At 49.2% G+C, this 19,043-nt stretch overlaps 1 protein-coding gene across 3 annotated transcripts in view; it reads left to right on the top strand.

Annotated features, from left to right (window-relative positions):
- The window catches only part of PRRX1 (paired related homeobox 1), a 32,283-nt gene extending 14,384 nt beyond the window's left edge, over positions 1-17,899 (top strand). Inside the window, exons 2-5 of one of the 3 annotated variants that reach the window (XM_015290230.4) lie at positions 11,011-11,186; positions 11,760-11,941; positions 13,405-13,473; positions 16,853-17,107. In XM_015290230.4, the coding sequence (XP_015145716.1) occupies positions 11,011-11,186; positions 11,760-11,941; positions 13,405-13,456 (410 nt within the window). In that variant the 3' untranslated portion in view covers positions 13,457-13,473; positions 16,853-17,107. Of the gene's footprint in view, positions 1-11,010; positions 11,187-11,759; positions 11,942-13,404; positions 13,474-16,852 lie in introns of all 3 variants that reach the window. The other 2 variants (NM_001277724.3, XM_015290231.4) reach the window with 2 other exon arrangements.
- The last annotated feature ends 1,144 nt before the right edge of the window (positions 17,900-19,043 follow it).

The raw sequence follows: 19,043 nt of genomic DNA, 5'->3' as shown, positions 1-19,043 counted from the left end.
GGGGGGACATGTGGCCATCTCCTGGCCTGGGATGCCACTGGGCAGCACCGGGGGCAGCTGCTGGGGGCAGGCAATGGGGCTCCTACCCCAAGTACCACATGGTGACTGGGTGACCCATTAACTCAGTTCCATGCCCTTGGACCTGTCCGTGCTGTTGACTTGAGCTGTGGCTTAGAGATTCTTCCCAGCCTGACCGGAGCCGCTTCCCCATCAGCTTTGCTGGTCCTCGTGGAAATCAGCTTGCAGTGCCCTCGGCCTGGTGGCTGAACTCGGCAGCCCCATAAGGTTTGGGGTCAGGGATGTTGCTGCCCTAAAACCAGCGGCATGCTCCTGAGCAGGGGCAGGAAGCTCCTTGTGCCCTGTTTAACTGGCAGCTCGCACTGAGCATCGTAGCCAGGCGTGTTCATGGCGTTTTATAGGGCACAGTCTGTTGTCGTCAAATCCGATGGCAAATTCCGTACTTTCTGCAGCCGACGCTAAATGGATCTTTTGAAGGTTGTAATTTCTCGTTTAACCGATGCCAGTCGCAAATACTTTGTGCTGAGGAATAACCCGTTTGTGCCAAATAAAATACAGTGGAAGTCTGTGGCATGTTTTTCAGCATATTGTTAGTTACAGCCCTCCTGACAGAGCACATTCTATGCCGAAGATAAATGCTCGGCAGCCTTTTGCCAATTTATGTCCGAAAGGGCTTTTCTTGGATGTCCCCTTCTCAGTGGAAAATGCTTTTCTGTTTTTCCAGCAAACATCTAATGAGCTGCATTTACAAGAAAAAGAGGACCTGATACAGGATCAGACCATTCTGTGTTAGCTCTCTCTCTGAGCTGGATCCGTAGCTCTTTGGATGCTCTGATTTTTGTTATGCTCCACGTGACCAGTCCCATTAGCACGACGCTGGGACCTGGTCTGGCAGGAGGTTGCCTGAGTTGTGGCCTCCATCCCAGTGCCCTTTTCCAGGAGCTGTATGGAGAGCTTCACGAGGAGGAAGCCGTGCGCTGATGTGTTTATTCATGCAACTGGGTGGAGATTGCCCAAGCGAAGTCGAAGGCTCTTGAGGTTTCTGGGAGCAGCTGAGCTTTCTTGCCTTGGGGTGGGGTGGCTTCAGAAGCCTTCTTGAGGGATGCAGGTGGTGGAGCAGAGTGGGAAGCTCATCCCACAGCTGCTTGTCTACACTGACACCAAAAGATGAGCGGCTGTGTACGTTTACCCAACGTGCCCAAAGTAGTTTTGGTTATGATTGTGGTCACAATTGTGATATGGCCTATTTCTGGTTTAGTTTGAAATAACTTCCTTCTTGTCTGCACCCCTGTAAGTGCTGTGAATGAAGCGCCAGAATGTGTCCTCGAAGAGTGGGGTGTCTAAATGGATGGGGGAAGCAGAGCAAGGAAGGAAATGGAGGCACGATCCCAACATGTGTTTCTCTAGCTCATTGCAAGGGCCTCCAGTGATGCAGAAATCTGTTTAACATACTCTAATGACCTTCAAGAACTTAAAATCTGGCTGAAAGTCATTTACTGATTTCAGGAGGGCTCCAGTGTGGAGCAGAAGCCCTCATCCCATCATCATTGGGAGTCATTGGAGAGAGGCTGGAGGGGGATGGTCTTCAACCTGCCCTTAAGTGCTGTGTTGAGTGGGGCGCTGAGGGCATGGAAAACATTGCCTGACTCCCAGTGGTTTTGTTCAATTTTTTTTATTACTTGGTTAACTTTTTTTTTCAGGTTTCCATTGCAATTTATATACGAATTCTGATGCTTTTTGGCTTATGAATGCTTTCTACTAGACTTATTTTATTTTTACATTAATTGTTAGCGAAAAAAAAAAAAAGCATAGCAAAATAACCAGCAAATGGTTTTGCCAGTGGGTTGATCGAAAAAAATGTTTTTTCTAGGGGAAGGAATTCTGTTTAAGAATTTCTCAGTAAAAGTCATCGGCATTGCTGGACATGACTGACATGAGGGAGTATGAAAAAACACGGGTGCTAACAGGCCGGGGGATGGGATTTTGTGTCTTTGACAGGCTGTATACAAGAAGGATGCAGGCCTGCAAATTAGGCTTCACAGCTCTGCCAATGTGTCTAGACAGCCCATCTCCACGGGGGAGAGGGAAGCTTATTTCCTGGACCCACTCCAGCTCTGGCTGCTCCAATGAGACACGGCCATGTCCTGCTCTCCTTTATCAATGGAGGCTGCATCTTGGTGCATGGCTGTAGTGCTAAGCTTGCTCAGCCAAAGTTGCTGACGGCCAGTCTGGTGCACGGTGACCTGTGCTCCCGCAGCGATGGGATGCAGTGGCTGGAGCAGGAGGTGGGATGCAGTATGGGTGCATGGTCGTGTTAATTGTGTGCCCCTTTGGGTGGGCTATCGAGTCTTATTTTGGGTGAGTTATTCCTCTGCTAGGCAGGGATGTGGCTGGCTGTGGTGTAAGTAAAAGTGATGGATGCAATTAATTATCAAGAACCTTTAGAACCCTTAAATTGTGTTAAATTAGGCTAGAAAAGCAGCATTTATCTGCTAGCCCTGCAGCAGGCTGAGAGCAGCAATTTATGGCAGAAATATCCTGCATTTCCATATAGCTTCCCTAAATCGTCTGATCTTCAAGGTTAGCATATCTGACTTTTCAGCCTGATGAAGGGCAGCAATAAGCAAAAATCTGCTAATATATTCATCACCTGGAGGCAAAGGTTATTAGTCCGTGTTAGGGAGCACGGTTTCCAGCACATCACTCATTTGGCCCAATTCGCAGGAGCTCTGACAACAATCATTCTGCCTCCTCTGCTGGGAGTTGGGCTTTTCAAACTGCAGTGAACTCTGTGGAAAGACAGAGGTTTCCATTTTTCAGCCTTTTGATTTAAAATCTCTAGATGATTGTTTGACTCTGGCAGGGAACCATTCAAAACACATTCCGAAATATTCATCATTCCAGCAGGCTAGGAAACATAAGATGTAGCAATTTATTAGCTAATGTGAAATGCATTCGCTGCCCAGAAGGGGCTGGGGATGGTGGTGGGGCACAGCCCAGTTTCTCTTGGCATGGTGCAGAGAGGGGCATGGGGCTCATGGGAGCCCTTGCAGCATCCCCTCCGTGGTCCTGTTCTGTCGGGAAAGTTACACTCCAAAATGGCCCTAAGTGCTCCAATGGCTTTTGCTTCCTCGAGCCGTGTGGGATATAAAGGCCCTTTATCCCCACCTGAGGTATGCGTTCCCTGTCGGGATGCTTGGAAGAGGCAGGTGGGCTGGATGCTGACAGCCGGGCTCAAGTTCTGTTATTTCTGGACCTCGCATGTCATCGTTTTTCCAGTCGCGATCAAGAGGGACCCATAAAATGCATTAGTGGTCGAAATCTGGATTTCTGAGCAGAGCTCCGCGGCGGTTCTGCTCTGATTTGCGTGTGACTTGGTGGCCTGATCTGGTCAAAACCCATTTGTTCTTGGATGCTAATGAAAGGGGAGCACGGCCTTTGGGGAGCCGGCTTCCACGTTCTCGCTGTGCTCTGTGCTTTCCCTTCTTGTTGGTGCTCTGGGCTCCAGCAGCGGCTCTGGCCACCACGCGAGGTGAGCTGGAGCCTGCTCTGCCATGCAGCTCGAAGGTCTGTGTGTCTGGATGACAAACAGATGAAATATCCATTGAGAACAGTGTTTCTATGCACCGCCGGGGCCAGCTGGCGTGCATCCCACAGGTCGTTGTCTGCTTGCGCGTGTCCTACGTACAAAGCCCGCATCCAAGTGAATTTCCAGACCCGGCTGGGGTAGGGCTGTGTGATAATGGCACTGCTCAGCACGGCAGGGTCCCAGTGTGCTCAGATGCTCATTGGGCAGGTGAGCCCGACTTGAGCCTTGCCGGTGTGGGCTGGTGGGCCCTGGTAATGTTTGCAGACTCTTGCAGCGGCTGCAGCGTTTGGAAATGAACCATTTGCCCCAAATGCCAAACGGCTCATTTGTAATATGTATATGCTCTGAAAAAAGAAAAGAAAAGAACACCAAAAAAACCCCAAAGCAGCTCTTCCCTGCCTCAGCAAAAGCTTTTTTTTTTTTTTTTCTTAATGCTTGTATGTGCTTTAACTTTCTTCATCATCATCCAGCATCATTGGCTGAAGTCTGTGGGGACTTTTTGCCACCTTTTTTTCAAATATAAGAGAAAATGAATAATAAAAGCGGTGTTGCCCAGAGTTTGGGTGGGTGCTGGATGGGGGAATGGCTTGAGGGTGGCTGCAGGGCCCCAGTTTCATGGCTTCTGCAGCCACTTGAATGAGTATAAACATGGAGGCTCAGCATGCTGAACCCATGGCCAACAGGAGAAGGAGGTTGTTTCTGTCTACTTAGGTATTAGGGATTACTTTCAGGGCTTGAAGGGACCTTGAAAAAACCCTGGGATGTGCCAGCCAGAAGGTCTGGTGCAACCGTCCTTGTGCTCCTGGCTCCAGTGCATCCCATTAACAGAGAGAGAAGACTCTAGGTAAATCCAGTAGGTGGAAATAATGCCATGTGTCTACAGCTTGTGACCATATGGAGCCTTCTGTGATGGTATATGTACAGAAAGCAACTGAATGACCTGGCCCTGCCAACAGCTTATTGCCACTGCCTTGGAGGCAGTTGGTGATGGCCAGGAGGACGTGGACGTTGGTGCTGGGCTGCCTCTGCCTGAAGGTCCCGGATAGGTACGTGGTCAGTCTGTAAGAGCAGGCTGGACTGTTAAGAGGAGTGTTCTCTGTAGTTGTGTGCGTGTGGATGTACCCCATGTGCACGCTGGGGTTAAAAGAGTCAGAGATACCTGGCTAAACGTGGCTGGGCTTCTGAGCTTTTTCAGAAAGGCCAAGAAAGGGTGCTGGGGAGATGGAAAGACGGATGTTATCTGGAATGAACTAGGACAGGGAGGGGCTTTGGAAATGAGAAAATACCGACGGAGCAGGGCGGAGGTTGGGAAGTTTGATCTTGGCTGCATGAGTGCCGTTTCTAAGTTGAAACATCAGGACACATGGCATGGGAAGGGGAGCTGATGGGAAGAGGATGTGGGCGTTGGAAGCCATACCGTGACCTTGCAAAGGCATGACTTCACATCCAGCCCTGCCCAACGCACCCATTCCAGATCTGACCCCAAAATGACATGGAAGCTGTGAAGGCCAAGGTGCCCCAGCTCACTAGGGAGGCACAGCCAGCCTCTTCAGGGTGCCATGGGTTCCGTGCTTTGGGTACGGCAGTGGGGTTTGGCTGGAGAAGCCATGCATTGCATTTCTGCTCCTCTGTCTCAAGTCCAATGTGCCTGCGGCATTGGGCTGCCCTAACAAGGGGCTCAGGGGTCCGCAGCCCTTCTGGATCCCATCCCCACCCTGCCTGGTAAACCCACCCTGCTGGATCCTGGCCACGGTCTGGTGGTTTGGTCTCTTTGTCAGTTACAAAGTGCAGTCTCACAGAACATGATTTGCCGCTGGCAGGCTTTTAAACTATGTGTTTGCTTTTGATTATCCTTTTTTTTTTTTTTTTTAAATTAATTTTCCAAGGATCAATGTGGTAATGCATATAAAAATTACAATATGTAAAACAAAGTATAAAAGCATACGAGGAATTCCAAACACATAACATACTGTGCCTTGGAGCTTATGAGATCCATACAGCGCTTATTGTATTATGGGAACACTCTGACCCCAAGACCCGGTGGAAAGGCTTGTTAGAGGAGCTGGGCTAAGCCATGAGCTGTAGGATGCCCAGGAGGAAAACCCTAGCAAATATCAAAGCAGAGCTGTTAGAGCAGAACTCAGGCTTGTTTCTGGGATCTAGGGGGACTCTCAGTGGCTTTGTACCAAATTCTGGAGAAGGATGTATACTTCCTCCCCCGCAAATATTGTTCTCCCAGTAATAAGTGCTTAACATCATGCCTTTCTAGGAAGAACGTCTGGATTCCCATTGGGTCGCAATTACATTTTTTTTGTCCAACTTCATTGCTGCTACAAAGTCCAGCAAGCAGGAGCATTGACATGGGTAGGGAGAAGGCGCATCTTATGGGCGTGCGACTGCAGAAGGCACCATCTACGGGCTCTGAGATTCCCTCTGGATGAGAGGCAGAGCACCGGAGCTGAAACCATCCCAAACAGGAGCGTTGCCTTCCAGCTGGGATAGGGCTCGTAGTGCCCTGGTGAAGGGCTGTGCAGGACATCAGCAAGTTCCCAGCCTGGAAGCAGAGCTGGAAGGCTGGAGGCACGCAATCCATGCAAGAGCTATTCACAGCTCCGTAATGATATGTAATTGTTTGTATGCGGTCAGCTAGAAATTACCCTGATAAGTTCCACATTGCAGACGCTTCGGAGAGGAACTGCTGTCGTCCCCTGGGTAACGCTGCAAATGCACACACTTTTCTGTGCAATATTAAAACTCAGTTTTGATGTGAAAAATTCAATATGGCCTTTCTGAAGTCCCACACCCCGTTCACAAAGTTGCCATTTTTTTTTCTTGTAGAGGATGTGAATTCGAGTAGTTCATGAGACAATCAAACCCAAAGACGTTTTAAAAAATGCAGCGTCTGTTGCTTTCTGTTTTCCATTTTTCTTTCTCTTTTCATTCCCGTGTTCCTGGTGATCCAAACAAGACAGAGCTTCACATACTGCCATTTTCTGTGGAACTGAAGTAATCTGAGGTCTTGCGTACGGGGGGTGCATCTCATACCCGTGTCGCCGTCCCATGGACGCATGTCAGGACATGGAAGGACAATTAGCTTTGATTAAACCTCTCTAGCTTTTTTTCCCCCTCTTTTTCCTGTGCTGATTCCTGGGAACGGCAGTATTTTGGATGGACGTAGGGAACCGAAAGCAAAGCAGAGAGCGGATAAAACTGCAAAGCGTGCCTGCGAAGGTCTTAAAATTCAACTTCAAACCCAAGCAAAAGATTTTCCCTCTCCCTTCTGTTCTCTGTTTTTCTTTCTACCCCACCACTCCAAGTAAAACCTTCTTTTTTTTTTCTTTTTTTCTTTTTTTTTTTTGGCTTGTAGGATTTTTTTTGACCTTAAAAGAGTTATCGGTTGCCGGGTTTTTAGTTTCTAGATTTGTTTTCTCCCGTGAAATAGATTTGTTTTGGTTTTCTTTAATCCATATTCAAACTCTGGTGGTAACTTCTTGTTCTTAAGGCCGTGATTACGGCGTGATTCCTTATTTTTTTTCCTGGAATCCTTCCTCAGTTTACAGTTTATATAACCGACGTGACAAATCTGCCCTGCCTTACTGTAAGTGATTTGCGGCTGGACGTCTCAGTCTCTTGTTTAATGAGACCCAATTGTTGACTTTCAGTTCAGATCCGATACGTGCTCTCTAACCTCTGCTTCAAGACTTCATAGAACCGGTCAAAACTTTTCAAAACTGCCCACACAATGTGAACCTCATCTGGAAATTTGTTTTTATTCCGACCTGGAATGAAAGCAAGTATGTACAGGCATTCCTACAAACTGGAAATCCAAAATATGTTGCGGTTGCACGTACTGTTGGAAAAAATACTGATCTTGTAACTTATATGTAGGCATTCAGTTCGGAGCTCTGGTTTGGTTTATAGTTTGTTATATATTCAATGTGACGTCCCAACAGACCCAACTGATGATACTCCAGTGACTGTCCCTGACGCGAAGACAGCGGCTCTGCCCCGTTGCGTGGGGAGACGTGATGAATGAGGAGGAAAGGATAGGACACCGTGTTATTTGGGAGCAGTTAGATGTGCTTTGGAGCATCCTAGAAGTGCATTTGGATTTGCAAGTGGTGTGTGAATGTAGAGCTCGTACAGGAAAAACACATATATCGAGACAGGAAACGAAATCCCCCCAGTGCAGGATGAAACATTGGGATTTGGAAATGAACTTCTCAGAATATCCAGCACTGGTTCCGGAGCGGAGGAACGTGCATCTCCATCTCCCCGGGGGCTGTGCTTGCGAGAAGCGGGGCTTTGGAGAGTGCTGTTCGTAATATTTCTGATTAAAAGAATGTTGATGAAAGGCTCCTGACCCATCTCAAGAACCTTGGAGCTCGTTTCCTCTTCTCTCCGTTTCTGCTGACTCCAGGCATTGGTGCTGTCAACATAATTTAGGGGTACCATTCATCAGGGCTCCTTCCTGATAAGGAAAAGCAAGACTTGAAGGTCTTTTCCAACCTGAGCAATTCTACGTTTCTGTGACTGGTGTAAAAAATACCCTGCCAACATGTCCAAGGCTGCCCTAAGTGCTGTGAGCAAGGTGACATTTGCAGACACGTGGGGTTTAGTGCCTGCATTCCCCTCATTAGCAGTTTTTAGTTGTCCTGTGGCGTATCAATGAAGCAAGGGAGTTCCAGCAGGGCTGATTGTCAGCCCAGCTCTGGGCTCACATGGCTGTTCTGTAGTTTTTTTCCTCCTGCCCACGTCGCTTGGATCCAGCTGTGCTGCAGTGTTCCAGATGTGGAGCAAAGGGAGACCTCAAAGCTGTGTCCGCAGTGCAGACTGAGCTCTGCTGCTCAGTGCCCGGACAGTGACTCACATCCCTGCCTGGTGGCAGCCAGGGCTGGAGGTGACCTGGCCCTGAGTCACTGTGGTGATGCTGGCATCCTTCTGCTGCTCAGCCCGGCAGTTAGGAGGTGAGCTGTGAATCACCGCTGTCTCGCTTTGCTCCGGGAGGAAAACAGGCAAATGATGTTAACGTGCTTGGCAGGAGGGGTTCTTGTTCCCCAGCCTTGTACGGCCTTTGGCTTGCTTGCTTCTCATCCCTCGGGGCGTTGTGCTCACGTTTCCTCGTATGGAAGCGTCACGCAGGATCTAAGCAATGGCCAAGCAGCCCCAAGCGCCTTCCACTGGGTGTCTGCTGGGCTGGAGAGGATCTTCAAAAGCCTGGGGGGCTCCCAGGAAGCTCCCAAGGCTTTCAGTGGTTTGTTCATCTGATCTGCATACATGGGGCTTAGATCCAAAAAGAGAATTGAATGGGGAGCTCGGGAGGAAGAATGATGTCCATGTTGATGTTGACCTTGTTAGCAGCTGATCTTGCAGCATTTGTGCCATTGGAAGGGGTGATCGTGCCCCATGGCTGTTCTCTGTTTGCTGGGCTGCATGGTGCACAGGTGCACCAGTGCTCATCTGTGGGGCCTCTTTGGATGAGCACTCTGGGGTGGAAGGTGCAGGGCTTCCTGCTCCCTGCTGTGGGCAGACCCTACAAGTGGAAACGCGCGACACGCTACACAAGCACCAGTTTGATTCCATCCCTCTGCTTCCCAGTTTCTCTTTGCACATCTTGAGATGTGACGAGCTGCATAGGATCATAGAAACATAGAATGCCTTTGGCTGGAAGGGACCTCAAAGTCCCATCCCCCACCCACCATGGGCTGGCTGCCCCCCAACTCAGGCTGCCTGGGGCCCATCCACAGCCTGGGGCACCTCCAGGGATGGAGCACCCACAGCTCTGGGCAGCAGTGCCAGTGCCTCACCACTCTGAATGAAACCTTTCTCCAACATCTAGTCTAAATCTCCTCTCTTTTAGCTTAATGTCATTCCCCCTTGTCCTCCGCTGTCAGACCGTGTAAAGTCAGTCCCACTCCTGCTTGTAAGCTCCCTTCAAGTTCTGGAAGGCTGCAAGGAGGTCTCTTCAGAGCTTTCTCCAGATTCCTACGCGTATTTATTTTCTTTGCACATCCCATTGCAAGTCCCCTCCTGGCTCATCTCCAAACACTTCCTCCCAGATACAAGAGAGCTGTGGGTGTATTTTTGCACCCAGGAATCCCCAGGATGGAGAGGAGCCCAATGGGGATTGTCAAGCTGCTGGAGAGGGGATGGAAACCTGCAGGAATATGAAAAAGCTCTTTTAATTTAAGAGGAATGTCCTTTTGTTCCCAAATGGATGGGCGCTGTTCCAAAGGCGTTCAGGTGCGGTAACTGTAACCAGATGGGCTGTGAAAAGCAGCACAAACAGGTGGTGAGGACAATAGCTGTGGACTTTAATTTCCTTGTCAGCATCTCTCTGTGCCTTACGTACCTTCTAGAGAATGGGAAGATGAGGGCAGCTGTCACGTTTCTGTGTGGCAAAAGGAATGACGTTCAGGGGGTTATTCTGCAACTGCATAGCATGATTTAAGCCCTTGGACGCTGAGTGGTGGTACCATCATCTGGGCCCAGGTGCATATTAATTAACATCAAGTGTAATTCACTATGTGTTTTGTAGATACAATAATTGATGTATTTTAATATGCGTCTGAGGCACTTAAAGATGGACAAGTGCAAGGCAAAGGCTTATGAGCATACAAGTAAAACTGGCTTTAGTGCTCATCTCTTGTTTAGCCCTGACACCTCTTTGTTAACATCTCCCCATCTCTGCTCAAACTGGTGCCTCTTATCTGGGTGCAGGAAAAGTGCAGTTCTCGTTTAAGCCAAACAGAATGGCTTACAGAGGGTGGCACTGCCTTGCCTATAGTCATTCCCAGAGTAGTAGCTGGCTCTTTACTTTTCCTTCTGTAGAGATGAGTATGCTGTGTCCCATTAAGAGCAGACATGGGATTCGTGCTTACCCCTGAGGGATCTGTTTCATTCCTCTAAGGGCAGTCCTTGGAAATTAGAAGCCCAGAGAGGAGCAGTTTGTGATTCTTTGTACTCAGAAAGGTCTCTGGTGTTGTCAGAACGGGGCAGGGAGGTGAACTGGGTTTGTGGGCATGTGTAGATTCTCCTTTTACGAGAAGCGTCTTCTGCAAACAGTGCTCTCAGGGAAGCTGGGCTGAAGACCAGCATGTGAAGTCTGTGCGTATGTGAGAGATGCATACAAGTCAGATGAGGGCAAGGGAGTGGAGGAGGGGAATCTTTCTCCAAAGTAGACGGGAAATGATGTCAAACCTTCCTCGAGGAGCTGACCCCCAAGGTCAACCTCTGAGCATGCCTAGCTGGCAAATCAAAGGACATTTTGGAGATGGCAAAACAGTGAGGATGGTGGCATAGTGGAACTTTTGTCCACCCTGGTACTTCTTAACATTCACATCACAACACTGCTATGGACTCTGAAACTTCTAGCCTTTCATATCTCCAATTGTCTTTCCTAGATGATCAGCTGAATTCAGAAGAGAAGAAGAAAAGGAAGCAGAGAAGGAACAGGACTACCTTCAACAGCAGCCAGCTCCAGGCACTAGAGAGGGTCTTTGAGAGGACACACTACCCCGATGCCTTTGTACGGGAAGACCTTGCACGCAGAGTCAACCTCACTGAAGCCAGAGTTCAGGTAATTCTCACAGCTTGTGTATAGGCATACCTCACCTCGGTGGCATCATCAGGCCATTCGGTATGGCAGTAGATATCACTGAAGTCCACATGGGACATTAGGGTCACCAAACTCTTGGGTCATCCCATAAGGATGCCATGTCTTGAGGAAAACTGCCAGGCCTGATCTGCCTCCATACTTGCCATCTGCTCATTCAGATGCATTCATAGAGCCTTTTGAAGGCTGTGATGCTGGACGTCCTATGCTCAGGTTGTTCATGTTAATTTGAGCTGCTCAGCATTTAGTTTGCAAGCCTACACCTCCTGAAGGTGAAAGCACATTGGGGAACATGATGGGTTGTACAGCACAGAACAGATCTGGTCCCACAGGGACCTCACTGAGTCACTTCATTACACAAGAGCTCTACCAGAGCGGGCTTATGGATTGTCTTGTCATTCGGGTTTCCAGTGACAGAGAACTTGCTTTTGCAGAGTCCCGTCTTGCCCAGTGGGGTTAGGATGGTGTGGTGAAGGAGTGAGCATCGCAACAGTGCTGGTTGTGATATATGGTTGCTCTGTGTGCTTCCCATCCCAGGTGTGGTTCCAGAACCGGAGAGCCAAGTTTCGCCGGAATGAGAGGGCCATGCTGGCCAGCAAGAACGCCTCTCTGCTCAAATCCTACTCAGGGGATGTGACCGCCGTGGAGCAGCCCATAGTACCTCGCCCAGCTCCAAGACCCACCGACTATCTCTCCTGGGGTACCGCCTCGCCTTACAGGTGAGTCAGTAACCCCTCTGGGGCTGACCCATTGCTGGCATGATTCAGAGCAGCCTGAGCATGGCCCTCAGGTGCATTTGTTTTCAATAGCTCTGAAGGGCTGCTTATGCTCACGTGGGGCAGCTGGAGGTAGAGCACTTTCACCGTCCCACTGGACTTCCTTACGTGTTCCCATCCCCCTCTATCTCACTGTCGGGCTTGCAGGGTGCTTGCAGAGCATCAGTGTGGCTCCCCAGAGCTGCTTCCAAGGGAGGTTGTACATTCTCTGCAGTTCAGGAAGTACTGAAAGATGATCAAGTAGGAGTGCATGGAAGCAGAAGGGGTCACACTTACTTTTCTTGTGCATCTAGTCTGAAGCAAGGAGAGTATGTTTCCACAGGGCGCATAGCCAAGAGGAGTTATGGCAGAGCACTTAGGGAGACTTGGTCACCATGCAGTGACCAGGAAAAGGAATTCTGTGGCTGTCCCATGGCAGTAAGTAGTTGGGAGCTCATCCCGGGCATATCGCTCCCAACCCTCCCCACTGTTGTCAGCATGGAGTATTTGCTCTCTAGTTGGTAGAGCACAAGCACGTGTGTGAACGAGCTGTGCTGCTGTGCTGTGGTTTGCCTGCAGTCAGAACCTGGTGTTTTTGAATGGCAGACTGGGGTTCAACGTCCATCTCCCATGGCCAGCATGCTTAAGGAGTGGTGGTAAAGAAATGCAGATGTGTCAGCCCTGATCTGCTCAATGGAACTGGGATGTCCACACACATCACAGATCTCCCTGCCCTCTTCTATCCTCTCCACAACCTGGTGGGAACTGAGTGTGGATACAAGATCCACTGGATATGTTGGTTTGTGGGGAGCCAGCTGACATGCAGGCAATTAAAAAAGAGGTTGGTGGGTGCTTTTTTTTAGCATAGTGACCTCACTGTTGGTCAAGTTCTTGTAGCCCCTGGCTGAATTTCTTCCTGTTCACCTGACTTTGTCACAGCCAGCTTCCCACTGGCTTGTAGGAGTTACACCAAACCCAGGTCCTTTCTTCCTTAGCTGCCTTGACCACGTTCGTGCACCCCAAACACTGTTTGCACAGAGAGTTCTGGAAACATTTTGCTTCCTTCATATTTTGTTGCTTCAGTGCCATGGGGTCACCCTCGCCCACCCAGTAGCTCCAGAAGAACAAGTCTTAGGTTCATCCGCTGCAGAAACTGCAAAAGATGCTTCTGATGATGACTGGTTTGGTCTTAGAGATGGCCCTTATCCTCTGGATTTTATCTGAGGACTACTGACTGGCAAATCCCCCATTAGAGGTTAAGGCTTTCTCTCTGTGAAGCGTTGCAGCCTAGGGAGGAGTTTGGATGGTGAGCTTAGGGGAGAGAAGCACGAGTCCTTCCCCACCCCGCTAAGTCTGTTCTGGTCACAGCATCAGATCTCTGCTGAACACCCATGGCTCATTTCTACCTCTCACACTTTTAAAAATAGATCGTCCCTCCCAAGATGTTGTTTACACGAGGGGCTTCATAACGGCTTCTAGGAGAAGACCCTGCAAAGGTAACTTCAGGGGCACACTGGGAAGGGCTGTGCGGGGCTGCTCTGGGCAAGGGGAAGCCCGGTACATCAGGGGTGTGCAAACAAGTAGAGCAAAGGAGAAGGAAGAGTCTTGGGAAGATTTGTTTCCCCCTGAGGTGAGATCCAGGCCTGGCAGTGCCTCTCCATGGTGAGAAGGCACTTCCTGAATGTCTTGACTCCTTCCTCTTGTTCATAGCCAAAGCATTTCAGCAAAGGCGTTTGCAGCTTACAGCCGTTCCCACTAATACACCAAACCAGGACAGGCTGTCTTCTCCCGCTGCCCCTGCAGTGGGGTGGAAGGCATTGGCAGAGGAACAGAGCAGTTGGTTTCCCCAGCATGGGGTGGTCATGACTCTTTAGACACTTTCCGCTCCCCGGCTTTCTAATTCTGCCGGGCATCACTTAAGTCATATTCATTTTAATGGGCACCTGGGCCAGGTTGTCAGAGCCTCATAAAGGCTTTGAACTCGGTAGGGTTATTAAAATATTGGGCGCTTGGTGCAAAAACAGCCGTGCAGAGTGTTTGCATGGCCCTCTGCCCCCTCCCCACCTCCTCGGGCTGCCCCAGCAGCCTCTGATTCACAGCTGCTCTGAGATAAGGCTGAGAGCTGCGTGGCCGGTGCTGTTTTTACTGTTAGATCTGGGGCAAGTTTTCAATCAGTGTGTTTATTCTCCAAATACATTCAGCTACAGGTCAACCAAAGCTATTTGCAGATCTGCGTTGCATAGATAGCCAAGTAGATACTATTATTTTTTGAAGCTGAAATGTTTTGGTTAGACATATTTTAGCGTAGGTTCCTAAGAAAACAAGACTAGCAGTCGTGCTGTCAGCCTGCACTTCCCACTCCAACAACCTTTGACTCCGTGGTCCATTGAAAGCCGTACTTGAAAGGAGGATTTTAGGACTCAGAAACGCAATGCTCCTCTGTGTTTCCTGAAAATAGGCAGCTGAGGAGGGGACGGAGCCTGGCTGTTGCATCTGGACAGAGCGATGGGGGGACTGCAGGGTGATTTCAACCTTTAGACCTTGGAGAGACTCTGGAACGACTGCTCAAAGCAGAGCAGTGTTAGGAGAAGCCTTTGCGTGCGCTGCTCCTGATGGAGTAACTTGCTAAAGGAGAGTGTTTCTGTAAAGTTTTGCTTTGGCAGGGTTTTCATGGGCCAGCAGCAATTTCCCCCAGGCCTTTGGGGAGCAGGAGGCTCCTTGGAGTTTTAGGCAGGACTTGGGCAGCAGTTATATATGGGTTTTGGATGCCAAAAAAAATAATCATAATCTTGTGGGAGAGGGAGGAGAGGAGGAAACCTGAGTCTCGATAAGAGAGATAGCGGAGTAGTCATAAATACAGCCAAATTTATGAATGTCAGCAAAAGAACTGGGACAGTTTTCACCCGAGGCTGAAAATTCCTGTTTTATCTAAGCTGGAGCATCCTTCAGCCTCTCCCCATTTCTTCCAGCACTAAACCACAGGAAAGATGTACCTGTGGGAAAGGCTGCTCTGTGTCCACCAGCTCTCCATGCACCTTGGGAAGCTCCAAGCAGCGTAGGTCTCCTCTCATTGCTGCTGCTGTATGGGGCAGAGGGTGCTCAGCAGCCCAGAGGTGGACATGGGGAAGGAGCTGATGGAAGTTCATGGAAGAACTGGAGCATCCGTGAGCCCCAGGGGTGTGTGGGGGCTCTGCAGTTCACCCCACAACACCTGCCCTCGGGGCTGCTGCAGGGGCTGAAATTTCTCGGGTTCTTCTGGAGGAATATAGGAAGAAAAGGTGTGCTTTAATATGTGTATTTCAGTGTCTTACCTCCACGTTAGAAACTCTGAAAGTGTCTTGAGTGTCTTCTCTCCTGCAAGAGGTTTTGTGCTGTTCAAAGGGTGTAAGCAGTTGTATATCCACAGCCCTTAGCAGCCATTTCCATGGGCGTGAACTGTTCTGTTTCCAGGCAGATATAGCATTCCTTCCTGAAGTTCTTTTCCCTGCTTATAAAATGAGAAATATAGCCTGAGGTGGGACCTTCCAATAGCACTGGTGTGGATCTCCTGGCAGCCGGAGAATTCAGGCAGTGCTGAATTAGGTCTAAACTGCTGGCAGCTCTGCCCCATGGTGTCTGAGGTAGTGCCAGTGCATTGGGATGAGCGTGCAGCCATGGCTTGAATCTGTGCATGCAGCAAACCCCACGGCCCTCCAGGAAGCTTTGCTGTTGCAAAAACTCTTCCAGTCATGGAAGTCAGTGCTGGAAGGAAAGGAGGTGTGGGGGTCAGCATCCCTTGAGGTGTTCAAGAACCATGGAGAGGTTTTGAGGTATTGAGGGATGTGGTCCATGGGCATGGTGGGATGGGTTCACGGTTGATCTGGATGATCTCAGAGGACTTTTGTAACCTTAAAGATTCTATGATTCCATGGTTCTGTGGGTAGAGAGTATTTCCCAGGACCTCAGACACGAGCCACCCAGGAAGGTGATTTGGGAGGCTGAGCACCGCCAACACCATTTGGGGTTTCCTCCTGAATGCATTGACCATATTAAATTGGCATCTCTGGTTCAGTCGGTGTTTATCTGTGGACCCCCATAAAGAAATGCACCACATCAGATAGTTTGCTGGCTTTTGGGGTGGGTTCTTTTTGCAGAAGCCTGGGACGCATGAGTTAAACAAGTTTTCTAGTGGTCTGGAAAGCAGATTTGCAAATTTTTTGGTAGGATAAGAAAGGACTCTGACATCTTTGTTCAGCCTCCGTTGCCAAAAGTACTGTTTTTCACGAACAAAGACGTGATTTGAAAGCAACAAAAATGTGTTGGTTTTTTTTGTTTTGTTTTTTTTTTCCCCTCTCAGCCTTTAAGGCATGTTCTATAGGATCAGCTGAAGTTTTGAGGGGGAAAAAAATATGGAATTTTGCCTTCCCAGATTCTGCAACCTACAGGCATCACAATTGTTGAAATGGGTTTTTCCCGGAGCGCTTCTTTGAAGTAGCATGTGTTTCAGAAGTGACGTGTTTTCTCAAGCAGTAAAAACAAAACTTGGTCTCATCAAAAGGACATTGCTTCCAGTGGGAATAGTTTTAAGGACAATGGTCTAGTTGGCAGGCCGGGCACCCTGACCTCATTGCAAACCTCTTGGGTTAGTGAATAGGAAGAGGAAAATTTCCTCTTGCCTTGAACAACTCTGGCCTTGGCTGTCCCTCAACGAGTGGGCTGCAGCGCAGAGATTTCCAAGGGTGTTCAATGAAGGGCTGTGACAGTCTCATGCTCATGTAAGAAACGCATCCCACGGGGATGGAAACCCCAGGGTTCAACCTCTGCAGCGCAGAGTTGTGCCGCGGTGCGGGGACCCCGCTGTGACCCAGTGTTTCTCTCTTTCTCCCCACCCCGCAGTGCCATGGCCACCTACTCCACCACGTGTACCAACGCCAGCCCGGCGCAGGGCATGAATATGGCCAACAGTATTGCCAACCTGAGACTGAAGGCAAAAGAATATAGTTTACAGAGGAATCAAGTGCCCACAGTCAATTAATGACTGGGGGCAGCTGCTTCGCAGAAGGAGAAAATACGACAGCACCCGTCCTGCTTCGCAACTTCTGTGCTGAAATTTAAAAAAATATATTAAAAAATATTAAAAAAAAGAAAAAAGGAAAAAAAAATAAAAAAAGCCAACCCCAACCCAGAACTGAACATTGGGACCAAAGCGGGAGCAAACTGAACCGCTCGAGTGACAAGGTTCCTCCTTCCTTTTGGGATAATGCCACCATTTTTTTTCTTGTTATTGTCAGGTTTATTGCTTCTGCTCAATATACTACGAGCTTCTTCAGTTAAGGACAGTCTCACCCTTGTTGTTTTCCATTTTTGTATGGGACTGCAAAAAGAAACCTTCGCTGATCTCAGCCCGCGGCCGCCTCCCACCCAACACCGCGCTGAGGCTCAAAGCTTGCTCCCCCACCCCAGCTCACCCTAGAAGAAGAAATTGTTTGGTCACCGCTTTCCGTTGTATCCACCTGACCTTCCGTCCCCTCCCACGTCCCTTGTGCCACAGAGGCAGTGCCGTTGATGTTGACTGCGAGAAGCCCATTGGGCGCGATGGGCTGGGAAGCATCCCTGCTGGGTCGCCTGGACCACGACGCAAGGAAGATCTCTGTGGGCTTCGCACACTTTGTCAGCGCCTGGAAAAGCCAGAGAAGAGAGAAAAGCCAATGTGTGTTTGTGAGTGGGGGGGGGGAGGATGGAGAAGGGTTTGCTCTGTAGTGCCAAGAATAGGACTGTTAGGACACTCCTTTCCATGCCTTACGGCTTGTGCCACAGGGAGAGGCGTTGTCCAGATGCATTTGTTTTATATATACTGTATATATTTATATATATAAGATATACATGCAAGCTTGGTTGGTGTTTTTTATTAAACGAAATAAAATCCATTGAAAATGCTCGGGATGTTTGTGCTGCATCCAGGTTCCTGGAGCCGTGCGTTGAGATTCCAGCCACAACCACTCTCACCCTTGTCAGAGCCCTTCCCCACAGCCTCCTGCAGCACTCACGGTGGCTCTCCTCTTCCCATGGGAAACCCCACAGCAGTGCGGCTAGAGGGAAGCCACATTTCTGTGCGGATTTTTCTCTTGGGCATTTGCATGCTGATAGAATAAGATGAGGATCTTGCCTGCCTATCTGACTAGGTAGGTTCATGTGACTGGGAATGCACAAGGACATCCCAGTGGAAAGTCTCCACCAATCCTTCAGAGGGTGGGTAATGTCTCAGCAGGGAGAACACGCAGACCTATCATTACCACCTGCCCTGTAGCCTTCACCACTCCCCTTTACTCTCCCCACCTGCTCCCCTCCCTCCTCTGGAGAGCCAATTAGGACCTAATTTCCTTCTCTCCTTGAGAAACAGAGGAGATGACACCCAAAAGGGGTGTCTTCCGCGCAAGCAAAGATCTTAGGATCTTTCTTGTTGCTTGTTGTGCCTGCCTCTTGGGAGCCTTTGGTGAGGAAGGGGCTTACTCATGGCAAATAGTGCTTCTCCAAGAGACATGCCCCGGTGGAGGGGGGCTTTATCCTGGAGTTGCCCTGCTGAATTCAGCAGAGCTGATCTGTGGTCCACACAGGGTTGTGGTGAGGAGAATGAAGCTCGGCCATGAGGGGTACTCCTTAGGTCTGAGGTCTCCATCTTGGCGTTTGCTGCCTTGGGCAGATGTCTGACACGGGGGTTTGGTAGTCTAAAATAGCACATTGCAGGAAATGAGAAATAAATCTCTTTAAAGTGAAGGTGAAAATTAAACTGGCAGAGTTTGAACGGAAGTTCAGACGAGGCTTTTGAGCTACGCTGGAAACAAAGCCCCAAATCCAAACTGGTGTGAGTTGTGCTGGTGATTGCATGTGTGATTGCTTGTGGGCTTTTTTTCCTTCCTGTGTAGGTATTTTTGATAAAAAGAAGAAATCCACTTGTGATCAGGACTTAAAGCTAGACAGAACAGAACACAAAGCAAAGAAAGCAAGCCTGAACAGGGATTTTAAGAAATCCCTGATGTTCTGTTTTGATCCCTTTTCTTTTTTGGCCTTTCCTTCTGTAGCGCAGAGG

Source organism: Gallus gallus, chromosome 8 (assembly GCF_016699485.2).
Source record: "Gallus gallus isolate bGalGal1 chromosome 8, bGalGal1.mat.broiler.GRCg7b, whole genome shotgun sequence".
NCBI lineage: Eukaryota > Metazoa > Chordata > Aves > Galliformes > Phasianidae > Gallus > Gallus gallus.
This window is presented reverse-complemented; position numbering and strand designations above follow the sequence as displayed.